Below are 13,450 nucleotides of genomic sequence, written 5' to 3' on the forward strand. Positions count from 1 at the left end.
CCTACCTGGTGGCTCCATCTTCAGCATTTTTCTACCAATATAATTCATGTCCCTTCTCTGCACATGTCCAAACCATCTCAATCTCGCCTCCCTCACCTTGTCACCAAAACATCCTACATGTGCTGTCCCTCTAATAAACTCATTTCTAATCCTGTCCATCGTCGTCACTCCCAATGAAAACCTTAACATCTTCAGCTCTGCTCCCTCCAGCTCCACCTCCTGTCTTTTACTCAATGCCACTGTCTCTAATCCATACAACATCGCAGGTCTCACCACAGTCCTATAAACTTTCCCTTTCATTCTTGCAGATACTCTTCTATCACACAAGCACTGTAAATGTATTAAAACAATTTCCGTGGAAACTTTGGAACGTTATTTCCAGTAACAGCGTAAAAAAGCGTGTTTTATTCTTTACTTTATTCTTTTCTTGGACAAGTGATGAGTCTTATTTTTCCTTTTTTTTCTCCACAAAAAAATCATTTATTCACACATTTAGTGAAAATCACTGTTTTATTGAAAGGACACAGGAAGGTAGAGAAACCGAGACACGTAGCAGTAGATTAAGTCCTCAGTGCATGGCACATCATTCTCAGGGAGACGACTCACTGTGAGTCTGTTTTCTTTTGTTCTTTTGTGTTTTTTTGTGTTTTATTTTTTTTTATTTTCTCTTTAAATTCTTGCACCAAAAGCTTTCAGGTTGCTCAGTGATCAAAGTTGGCCAGCCAACTCAATTTCCTCAATTTCCTCCATTTCCTCCATTTCCACTATGCCTTCAGAATCTTCAGAATACAGAAAAGGGAAGAGTGTAAAGTAAAAACTACCACCACCACAAAAAAAGAAGAAAAAAAATTCTTTACATTTAGATCTTTGTCAGATCATTTTGTCGGTTCTTGCTGCGTTTATGAGGAATTTCAACACTGGAAAAATTGAACACAGAACCAGTGTTACTAGCATCAGATTCACATCCATCCTTCTTCTATTCGCATTCAGAGAACCGTATCCGAGACCGTAGCGAATCAGGTGCTCACGTATTTGAGCGAATGCGTCTCTGGGCCATGGTGCAAGTCCACCAAGTTCTTGACTACCGATTGCACAAAATCAAAAGGTGCTCACGATCTCTGGAGAAATTGGAAACAAATTAAAAAATATAAAGCAACATACGTGTTATGAAAGAAAGTGGGAAAAAAAGAGAAAGGAAAGACCAGTACGGTTATAAACGTGAAACCTAAACGTTTAGAGTGCATGCCATTGTACTAAGCTGCTGAATCTCGGGTCCAATTAGGACTCTTGGGGTTCCTTCTCTACAACTGCAGGTATACTTACACTGTGTGTCTGTGTGTATCAGTGTGAGTGTGTGTGAGTGTGTGCGAGTGTGTGTGAGTGTGTGCTTTCTATTCTCTGAGAGTGACAGGTCAGGGGAGTTAAACTGATTAAACCCGATACCACACGGAAAAATCTGGCAAGTCTTTTAGTCGTGTTTGTCCAGCTGTGTTTTTATTCGCGTCTCAGTCGTGTTTGTCCAGCTGTGTCTTCTTTCCTCCGTCCATCTTCACGCTGTTTACAGGCGTCTCTGCGTCGGTGTGTTCCACGCTCCTCGGCTGTACAAGGACAGTGAACAATATTAACTCGTTAGAGAAGTGAAGCAAAGATGTGTTCAGTGTTTAATCTTCATTTGCTGTTATAATAAGCTCCACTCTTTTGGGAAGATTTTAGACTAGATTTTATAGAGATTTGGGGGATTTTATTCAGCCACAAGTGTGTCTAAAGCAGGAGACCTTTCACTTCAAACCCATATGAATCAGGTCTTTATGGAGTTTGATTTGTGCACAGATGCATTGTCATGCTGGAACAGGTTCGAGTCTCCTACTTCAGGTGAAGCTAAATTTTACGCTACAGCATCCAAACACATCTGATACAATTGTTTGCCCCCAAACCGTTTAGTAAAGAACCCTGGCTGGAAAATCCAAGTGTCCAAATACTTATGCTTTATAGTTATAAGTCAGAGGTCATCGCTATAAAACAAAAGATTTAATAAATAGCAAATAATTTCTAGAGAATATTTCAGACAGAATCTTCTCCATCCTTATTATAACTGCCATAACAGGATATAGCGATCCAGTGACATTAGCGCTTCAGAGTAAAACTGATCGCTATGGCAACACGTGGCTGCTAATTTGCATGCTAAGTCCGTTCTAGCTAACATATCGAACTATTATAAAAAACATCCTCATATGGAGTGTTTTACATATATCAAGTCTACAAACAATACTCGTTTCTGATTGGCTGCTCAAAAAGTTTTAATAACAAAACGTCATCTGTATTTATATATTTATATTTATATATATATATATATACACAAGAATAATAGCCTTTAAACATATAATAAACTGTGACACTGCTGAACAACTGGATTTAAACCGACAAGTAGTGTTAATGACACAGTTATGTCAGGCTTATGGAGTTTCAAAGTGTCTCATTCACTCATTCATCATGGACACAAACTTCTTCTTCTTCTTCTGAATATTATTTATCTTATTTTATTATCATTTTATTGATATAATAATAAAAATAATAATAATAATAATAATAATAATAATAATAATAATAATAAAAATAATAATCATAATAAACATATTCATAATAATAATAAGAAGAAAAAAAAGGAGAAGAAGAAAATAAAGAAATATATTATTATTATTATTATTATTATTATTATTATTATTATTATTATTATTATTATTATTACTCATTTCTTTCTTACTTAATTAACTAATTTATTGATTGATTTATTCAGAGTTGTTTGTGTACCTGCTGGTGTGCAGGTTGGTCTGCTTTCTCCACAGATGTTCTCTCAGTTTGATTGCGGAAACATTCAGCCCCCACCTGTGAAAACGGGACATTTCAAAATAAACACAACAAGTTTTATATTTATACAGTTCATATTTAGGGTCCATTTAATCCATGTTTTATAGTTGTTTTCTACTCTTTAAAACAGTTTTATGACATTTTATATATATATATACACACTGGTTACTGGTTGCAGGAACACTGGTTACTGGTTGCTGGAACACTGGTTACTGGTTGCTGGAACACTGGTTACTGGTTGCTGGAACACTGGTTACTGGTTGCTGGAACACTGGTTACTGGTTGCTAATGCAGAACATTTTCTGTTTTCACTACAAGATTCTGTGTTTGACCAAATGAACTGCATCACTTATCTGAGTTTATTCACATACTGACATATAATTAAAATATAGCCAAATGTTTGTGGACACGCCTGCATAAGATTAGTATGTGTTTTCTGAACATCTCATTCAACATTTAGTTTCCTGTTTGCTGTTATAATGACCTCCACACTTCTGGGAAGATGTTCCACTAGATTTCGGAGTCCGATTTGTGCTCATTCAGCCACAAGGGTGTTAGTCAATTCAGGTACTGATGTAGGTGAGAAGGTGAGGAGGTTCCTGGGGTGCAGTTAGAATTCACATTCATCCCAAAAGTGTTCAATAGGTTTAAAACCCTATAGCAGGAGATCTTCCACTCTAACCCATGGGAAGCAGATATTCATGGAGACAGTTTTGTGCACAGGGGTATTGTCATGCTGGAGCAGGTTTGAGGTCTCCTAGTTCAAGTGAAAGGTAAATGTAATTCTAATGCATCCAAAGATGTTCTACACAACTGAACGTCTACAACTTTGTGAAAATAATAGTATACCTCCGAACAAACGAACAAATAAACAAACAAAATAAATAATGTTTATTTTTCCAGTTTGTGGTTTCTGCTTAATTGGTATAAAATGGTAAATTTTTGTCCAATTCCAGCTACTTTTCACACTCTGCGGTTGTTTCTTCTTTTTCCCCTCAACCTCAGCACAGTATTTTTTGCATGCAGTTCTAAAGGCACGGCTGCAGCAGCAAATGATAGGTTGGTATTGACACACATTTTCGTTTCTATGGCAACAGCTCGTTCGCAGGGGTTCCACTGATAAACAAATGAAATACGTATCGTTTTCTAAAAGCTCGCTATTTACCATATCAGGAAAACAAAACTGTAAATGAGCTCTAGGGAAATGTTTTTCTTTTACAGGAAAGAACATCAACGTCACCTCAATAAAACAAATTAACAAAAAACATTTCTCTCCAGCATGATGATGCCCTGGTGCACACAGCCTGCTCCATGAAGATCTGCTTTCCATGGGTTTAAAAGATGTGGAAGATCTTCTTCTATAGTGCTTCTACTGAACACCTTTTGGATGAATGAACGCTGACTGCACCCCAGGAGCCTCCTCACCTTCTCACCTACATCACTACCTGACTTTACTAACACCCTTGTGGCTGAATGAATCTCCACAAAATCTAGTGGAACATCTTCCCAGAAGAGTTGAGCTCAGTCTAAATGTGGAATGAGATGAGAGATTTAAAAGGAAGCATATACAGTCAAGTGTCCAGAAACATTTGCCCCTATACTGTATTTCATAACCTTGATTTTTATCATCCCACATCAAATACATTGTGTTAAACTGTTCTAATAAAATTAATATAGTCTTTTTCTTCTTCTTTCAGCTGCTCCCATTAGGGGGCGCCACAGCGTATCATCCGTCTCCAAACCCCCCCTGTCCTCTACATCTGCCTCTTTCACACCAAATATAATAATAATAATAATAATAATAATAATAATAATAATAATAATAATAATAATAATAATAATAATAATAATAGAAAAAACTATGTGCTGGATCAAGTGCTATTTGATTAATGGCTGATTAAGGAGTGTCATCAGGACGCCATTTTGTTAGATTAGACTGTTATAAAAGATTAGATTTATCATTTTTACATCAGTGTATTAGATTTTTTTTTCCTACTTTCATATCACATCATATAAATTTGACAGTAAAGACACAGTGCTGTTTATCTCTATTCTTCCCTGTATGTTGTGCTCGAGACATTAAAGTAAAAACCCTTTTTATAAGCGCATCTTTGACAAAAATCTGGCAACCTCTGAAGCGTGAACTCTATAAATGCTTTTTTAATTATGATAAAATGTAAAATGATACTGTGTTCCGAATCACAAGCTTTTTTACAGTCTGCTGAAGTTTCATATCAGTTGTTTCTAATTTTCCTAATTTTTAGTTGTGTTTTGTTTTATAAATCTGACAATAAAGAAGTCAGTAATGTTCCCAAATTTTAATTATAAATTGTGTCTTGTCTTGAAAATCTGACAATAAAGAAAAAATTATTATTTTCCCCAGGTATTGTTTTTAAAAACTGACGACTAGACGCTTTTACACAAACCCCGTCTCAGAAAGAAATCTGGCAACCCCAGAGGTCACGTGCATAACCAGACTGGCAGATCCAGAAAACCTGTGCGTGATCATGAGCGTGACTATGAGGAGTTTTGTTTTTAGGTGAATATTGGAGTTCGTCTCGAACGCGGCCCTTAGACACGACTCTGACAGTGTGGTTGATAACGTCATGTCACTGTTCAGTGAGACGGATCTCCTCTGTGCTACGTTCCTCTGCTCTCTGCTCGTGGCTCGGTTCTGCTGCTCCGTATCTGTCTGCACTGTGACATATTGATACAGATTCCTCGTTCTGTTTTAAACCTCACCAACGAGGAAAGCTCATATCAGCCCCTGTCAGGGTGAGACGCAGGGTATTTGTCATCGCCCAGAACAATGTGCGAATATAAATCCCAAGCGAGTGTTCGTGACTAAACAAATGTCTTTTTAACAAGTTCAGTATCTGCCCTCAAACTTTTCAGCAGCGACACACGCATCTGTCCACGTCACTAATAATTCCCCATGCTGCAGGACAAAGACGTCAATTTCTCTCGATTTGTGTCGATCCACACAAGGGGTTTGGTTTTTACAGCTGAATTACTGACGCTAAATAAAGACCACCTGAAAATCAATAAGCAGCAGAGTCTGATTATAAGTCCATTAAAATGATACCAGCATCAGCACTTAATGTTTACCTTCAGCACCTGACAGTTTTTAACTCCTGTAGTGTCTCTCCTGGACAGCTCCCAGTGCGCTGGAGATCTGCTGCTTGTGATCCGGGGGACTTTTGGGATGTCCTGAGAACAAAGAGGAAAAATTAAGATAGTTTCAGCGCAATCATGCAGCTAAAGAGAATAGAAAGAAAAAAAGAAAGAAAGAAAGAAAGAAAGAAAGAAAGAAAGAAAGAAAGAAAGAAAGAAAGAAAGAAAGAAAGAAAGAAAGAAAGAAAGAAAACGAAAAAAATATATAAACTAAAAAAGAAAGAAAGAAAGAAAGAAAGAAAGAAAGAAAGAAAGAAAGAAAGAAAGAAAGAAAGAAAGAAAGAAAGAAAGAAAGAAAGAATAAAACAAAAAAAAGAACGAATGAATGAACAAATGAAAGAACGAAAGATTTTGTGGAGATTCATTCTGTTAGTAACGACAGGTACTGATGTAGGTGAGAAAATGAGGAGGCCTGAAGTGCAGTCAGCATGATCCATTCATCTTAAAGGTGTTCAGGAGATCTTCCACTCATGGAAAGCAGATCTTCATGGAGCTGGTTTTGGGCACAGGGGCATCGTCATGCTGGAACAGGTTTTGGGTCTCCTAGTTTGAGTGAAGGCAAAATTTCATGCTCCTGCATCCGAATACAAACTGAAGAATTGTGGGCCTCCAAGTTTGTGGCTCGTTTGTATTTGAGACATCAGAACGTTTTGAGACCGGAGACGAAATATAGATACACGTCCCAGTAAAAGAGCCGTTACTATAGAAACAAAAGAGTATTAAAATGCTACTAAAGTCCTCAGAAAGCAGCGTCGGCTGTTTTAGTGACATCAATGCTTTTTTTGTTTTCAACTTCAGGTCCATGATGAAGAGGAAGGAACACGATTCTTTAATGCAAAGCGTGAAAAAATGAAACACAACACAAGCAGATGTTTAGTAACTCAGGAGGAATTTGAATGTGTGTGTGTGTGTGTGTGTGTGTGTGTGTGTGTGTGTGTGTGTGTGTGTGTGTGTGTGTGTGTGTGTGTGTGTGTCAGCACAATTTAATTCCTTTGTCTAGCGCTTTAATGCTGACGGGAACAATACTAATTTCCCACTCACTTGAAAACGATTGAAAAGCGAACACGTGTTCTGTGTGTGTGTGTGTGTGTGTGTGTGTGTGTGTGTGTGTGTGTGTGTGTGTGTGTAATTTCCCCTCCTGCTCCGCTGTGTGTGTCAGTTCGAGGAAAAGAAACACACTGTTGGCTGGCGATTGAGTGAATAAGCGTCGCTGTGGTGCGATTCAAACCTCTTCAGTGCAGAAGGTAGACTACACGTGTGAGACTCGAGGCCCACAGGTTAAACACTTCCTGCTGAAATCCTTTCATCCGGCCCGTGTGTACGCGCAGAAAACGTGTTCCCGCTACAGAGAATTCACCGAATAACAACCGCCGCGGTGCTCTGTGTGCGCGGGAAAGCCGACACGTATCAGTCAAAGCAGCATCTAAAAACGATTCGAGAACTCATCAGGTGACGGACTTTTGTGTGAGACTCTGGAGATCTGAGAAATTTATTACCAAATCTTAATATTAATGCTGTTTAATTCCTCAATTAGCACCAATTTGCTGTTATAAAACCCTCCATTCTTCTGGGAAGATGTTCCACTAGTAATTCTTTTGGAGGATTTTAAGGATTTTGAACCTAAATGCATCAGAAATCTTTTCCATCCTCACTTCACCACTAGATCTTCTTAAGTCATCTGGTTAGAGTCTTCTGAGATGTTCTTGCTGCCACTGTAAAATCGCTGTGATCTCAGCACCTTCTGTAGCCCAATCTTCTGTGAAGGATTTTTTGAGTTCAGATTTTATTCCTTTAGCTTTAGTCTCTATTCGCTGTTATTATGAGCTCCAATCTTCTGAGAAGATGTTCCACTAGATTTTTTGGAGATTTTTGTTAGTAAAGTCAGGTACCAAAGGAGGTGAGGTGAGGAGGTTCCTGGGGTGCAGTCAGCATTCACATTTATTGTTCAATAGGGTTGGAGTTCTATAGCAGGAGATCTTCCACAAACCTCCAAACCATGTAAAGCAGATCTTCATGATACAGGCTTGGTGCACAGGGGCATTGTCATGCTGGAACAGTTTTGGATCTCCTAGTTTAAGTGAAGGAAAATATCCTGCTTCATCCAAAGATGTTCTACACAATCATGGATGATTGTAACCCTGAGGACCAAAATCAGTCTCAGGCTGAGAAATTGGGGTTCGTTTGTGTGTTTTGGTGAAGTGTTGCGGTTCGGATATGATCAATCTTCGGTTTCCTCTGTGATGAAACTCCTCCACGACTAAGAAGAATAGCAACCGGAATGAGAAAACAACAGTTTGAGAGGAAATCCGATTCTTCATCATCACCTCCAGCCTGTGATTATCAACGGAAGCTGTAATCAGTACACGCCGTGTCTGAAGTCTGGATGTGTGGAATTGCTTTGTGTTGTAGGGGAATATCTCAGGAATTGGAGTGTTTCGAAGAACTGCCAGGGTTATATAAATATTCCAACCAGTATAAATACATAAACAAACCCTGAAAGCTTTCAGTAAAAAGTAACACGATGCACTAACAGGCCACCAGAGCAGCTTCCTCTCAGGGCTTGTTAAATATGAAGTATGTTCCACTCACACTTCCCTCAAAAGCTCATGTTAATGAATCTTTCACTCATACAGACTGTGTGTGTGTGTGTGTGTGTGTGTGTGTGTGTGTGTGTGTGTGTGTGTGTGTGTGTGTGTGTGTGTGTGTGTGTGTGTGTGTGTTCAAGCTAGGATTTAAGGTTTTATCATCATTGCTTGCCGGAGCTTAGGCTATTAGACTCTGAGTAGAGGAGCTCAGAGAAATACAAATCTTGATGTGGATAAGTGGAGAAATGTTCCTTTAGCATGAATGAGGAAAAGACGTTTCTGTTACCGCTGATTATTGTTACGGCTGCGTCCTGGAGTGTTTTATTCCTCTTATATTCTACTACATTTGTACGATCTGATGAGTGAGAACTCGCAAAAATTGGCAAACAAATAATGAAGATAAAAACAAAATAAGGTGAAGATTATCGTTTACAGATAAACAATATGAGAGAGGTGGAGAGCAGACTAGTAGGTTTGGGGACAGGGGTAGGGGTGGGGGGCAGGACTAGAGTTGGTGGAGACAGGAATTAAATAAGGAATGGAACTAAAGAAGGTAGAGATTGGACTAGAAGGTTATGAGACAGGTGTAGGGGGTGGAGGAACAGGAATAAGAGGTCAAAGACAGAACTAAAAGGTTTGGTGACAGGAGTAGAAGGTTTGGGAGGTTTGGTGATGGGAGTAGAAGGTTTGGTGACAGGAGTAGAAGGTTTGGAGACAGGAGTAGAAGGTTTGGTGACAGGAGTAGATGGGGTTGAGACAGAACTGGAGGCAGGGACAAAGCTACAGGTGTGAAAACAGGACTGAAGGTATTATAATTGTTTGTGTTTATTAAATGAATCGTACTATTTGTTCATTTGGAGTTAAATTAAACATTATGGAATGTCTATGAAAGGTTTCTGTATTTGGAAGCTAAAGTTCCAGCTTCACCGCTGACTCCCTCCATAAACATTAAATTAACATCTACTTTCATGACAAGGATTTTACAATCATTTTTATCCGCATACGTCCCCATGAATTAGCAGTTGCTATAGAAACAATAATGTGTCAAAGTGTGCGCAGCAGTGTCAAATATAAACGCTCATTAGAAAACTAATCAGCACATCCCTGACCAATCAGAACGCTTAATTCGACAGCTGTGTGTTCTACCTTCATGTGCGGCTCCCTGAAGGTGACTCTCGAGTTATTGACGAACGGAGAATATCTCATCAAGTGAGTGGGTGTGGCTGGCAGCCTGTGTAAATCCACCGTCTGGGTTTGTAGGACAGATGAGAAGCAAATATGGACTGTGTCCTTCAAAGCCCTGAGCTGAGACTCCTGAATAAAAAAAAAGAGATGAGAACTGATTTTACACAACAAGACTTATATACCAGTATAATCACAAAGATCTCTGGGCTGGATTGAGTTCTCAGCTGACAGATGGAGAACGTGTGAGAACATCTGAGGACAGGCTGATCTGGAAATAATATACAGCTTTAAGTGAAAGATTGAGGATTTGATCATTTCTCTTTTCACCTTGTCAAGTGCTGCTTTCTCCAGTTCCTCTTTGGCCACTCGTAGCTTGTTCTCCAGATCCATGAGCTGCTGACCCTTCACAAGAAACAGATTGCGTAATTAGTGTTTATTGCTAATTACATTTTTTTTATATAAAAATTTTAGAACGAATGCCTTGTTCACCTTCGATACCATTTCATGTGTCATTAATGAACATAACCAGTCTTCATGTCACAAAATGTTACAAGTGCATCACATTGTACAGCAGTATGGGGTTTGTTTACTCCACTCATGTTAAAACACTCAGATTCATTAAAAACGATCAATTACTATTATTAATACATTTTTAAAGCACATGAATGTCTAAACCTTATGGCCCAAATATCTGACTCTAATTTATTTAAGTAATTAAATTAATTAAATATATTTAACTATAATAAATGAGCACTCAGGGGTTGGTTTCTCTCATGGTTTCTACCTCATGACTTCTCAGGGAGGGTTTTTTTTTGCCACTGTTGCTTCTGATTCGCTATTTAGGCTGAAACTTATAGGAACTAATTTATGATGCTAAAATATAAATTTGTAATCTACTTATTCCTTTAAAGCTTTGGGACGATGTCCAGTGCTATAAAATTACAATTTAATTAAATTGTATATTTAATCACCTAGTTATTGCCAGAAGTTGTAATATCTCTGAATTCTAATTGAATTAAATTTAAAGCATAATCACACTAAGTGTCTATTATAGAGTTTTATACTGTGTATTTATTCAAGTTATTGCAGTACCTGAGTGAATTCTACTGCTGTGCAAACCTCCACCCTTCTCTACTTGTTACTTGTGAAAAGTTTTTATTTAAACTACATTTACATGTGTGGAGTTCAGCAGAGGTTTGTTTTTGCAACTGAAACTGGTGCAGTAGGTCACGGACTAAAAATCCCACCTGTCTAACAACTCTGTTGGGAGTGAAAACAAATAGAAAATAAAACTTTTCTTTGTACAATAAAAGTTATAATCGAAGTACTTCTAAAAGAGATACAGTATACTGGGGTGCAGTCAGGGTTCACATTCATTCCCAAAGGGTTCAAGAAGGTTGTAGCTCTTTTGTAGCTCTTTATATGTGTTTGATGGCGAACCACATATGGCTGGAGACATCGGGTGTCCCAATATTTCTTGTCAATTGAGTGTATGTCCTTAGACGTCATTTCAAGACTGTTAGTGACTCAGATGATGAATGAATGAGTGGAGCAGTGTTAGAGGATGGAGGGATGAGTGGAGCAGTGTTAGAGGATGCAGGGATTAGTGGACCAGTGGTACAGGATGGAGGGATGGGTGGAGCAGTGGTACAGAATGGCGGGATGGGTGGAGCAGTGGTAGAGGATGCAGGGATGAGTGGACCAGTAGTAGAGGATGTAGGGATGAGTGGAGCAGTGGTAGAGGATGAAGGGATGACTGGAGCAGTGGTAGAGGATGTAGGGACGAGTGGAGCAGTGGTAGAAGATGGAGGGATGAGTGGAGCAGTGGTAGAGGATGTAGGGATGAGTGGAGCAGTGGTAGAAGATGGAGGGATGAGTGGAGCAGTGGTAGAGGATGTAGGGATGAGTGGAGCAGTGGTAGAAGATGGAGGGATAAGTGGAGCAGTGGTACAGTATGGAGGGATGATCATTAAATACACCTGTATAATATATTCCTCTCCTACAGTATATTTGCATATGATTTGTATGGATGGTCATATAGCGTGATGTTCTACACACCTGCCGCTGGGAATACACTCTGTTTAACCAAGCAATTCCCAGCACTATCCTCATGCTGAAGGTTTCCAGATGGTGCATGTGGATCAGAAAGTCAGAGAAAGTGGCAGAACTAAATGGAAAAGGGCCTGGCAGTGTTCCTGGATAACAGATGGTGTTACCCATCACGTTTTTGCTGCCATTATACTCCTAGCTTTTAGCAAAGAGCCGTGTTATTTACCTAAAAAGTGCTTCTGTATAATAGATAACTGACAAAATACAGATCTTAATGCATTAGATTTGTATGATGTCACATGGGGCCATTGGGAGCAGCGTTAATGGGTTAAAAAGTCACAATAAGATGATTTTCTTTAGAAAGACTAGTTTGCTTTATGCCAATCTAAAGGATGCATCCAGCAAACTCACCATTCACCAGGGCAATTAGGAGCTGCTCCGCTAATACACATTTACATCTACATACACCATTATCCAGAGTGACTTACAATTAGCTCATTTATACAACTGAACAGTTGAGAACTTAGAGCTTTGTTTAAAAGCCCAGCAGTGGTCGGAGGCAATGTCTTAACCAGACTGAATATGTATTTTTTGTTAAAGGTGCATTTTTAGGTGTAAGGTTGCCAGATCTTTTAGAGATGAAATGTCTGAGCTTTTTTAGTAGATGTACACGAAGAAATCAAGAAAGAAGACATCAGCGATATACATAAATTGCAATTTGAAGATCTAATAATTGTTAGGTCAAAATATGCTTCCAAAGAAAGTTTAAAACACATGTAGATAGAGGAATCATAGGCACATCCCTAATCATAGAGGATCTCCTGTACAGTTCTAAAAATGACTCTAAATCTAAAACACGGGGGATACAAAAAAAAAAAAAAAACTGCCAAGACTTTGCAATAAAACTCTGGCTATTAAACTAATAATGAAGTAAAAACAGAATAAAGTGAGAATAATTGGGTACAGAGAAATTTTGAGACAGAGACCAGACTAGAAATTTTGGAGACAGGAGTAGATCAGAGTAAAGAGACAGGATTAGAGGAAGTAGAGACAGGATTAGAGGCATAGAGACAGGATTAGAGGGGTAGAAACAGAATTAAAGGTGTACAGACAGGATTAGATTGGTAGAGACAGGATTAGATTGGGTAGAGACAGGGTTATATGGGGTAGAGACAGGATTAGAGGAGTAGAGACAGGATTAGATTGGGTAGAGACAGGGTTATATGGGGTAGAGACAGGATTAGATTGGGTAGAGACAGGGTTATATGGGGTAGAGACAGGATAAGAGGGGGTAGAGACAGGATTAAAGGAGGTAGAGACAGGATTAGAGGGGTAGAGACAGGATTAAAGGGGTAGAGACAGGATTAAAGGGGTAGAGACAGGATTAGATGGGGTAGAGACAGGATTAGAGGGGGTAGAGACAGGATTAGAGGGGTAGAGACAGGATTAAAGGGGTAGAGACAGGATTAGATGGGGTAAAGACAGGATTAGATGGGGTAGAGACAGGATTAGAGGGGGAAGAGACAGGATTAGAGGGGTAGAGACAGGATTAAAGGGGTAGAGACAGGATTAGATGGGGTAGAGACAGGATT

At 38.9% G+C, this 13,450-nt stretch overlaps 1 protein-coding gene across 1 annotated transcript in view; it reads right to left on the reverse strand.

The window, feature by feature from the left end:
- Positions 1-491: 491 nt before the first annotated feature.
- luzp2 (leucine zipper protein 2) overlaps positions 492-13,450 on the reverse strand; it is a 112,012-nt gene continuing 99,053 nt past the window's right edge. Inside the window, exons 8-12 of the mRNA XM_083553121.1 lie at positions 10,137-10,211; positions 9,771-9,938; positions 5,974-6,075; positions 2,809-2,883; positions 492-1,598 (exon numbers count right to left, since the gene is read on the reverse strand). Coding sequence (XP_083409247.1) covers positions 1,506-1,598; positions 2,809-2,883; positions 5,974-6,075; positions 9,771-9,938; positions 10,137-10,211 — 513 coding nt within the window. The 3' untranslated portion in view covers positions 492-1,505. The remainder of the gene's footprint in view (positions 1,599-2,808; positions 2,884-5,973; positions 6,076-9,770; positions 9,939-10,136; positions 10,212-13,450) is intronic.

The sequence above is a fragment of the Silurus aristotelis genome (assembly GCF_946808225.1).
Source record: "Silurus aristotelis genome assembly, chromosome: 10".
Lineage (NCBI taxonomy): Eukaryota > Metazoa > Chordata > Actinopteri > Siluriformes > Siluridae > Silurus > Silurus aristotelis.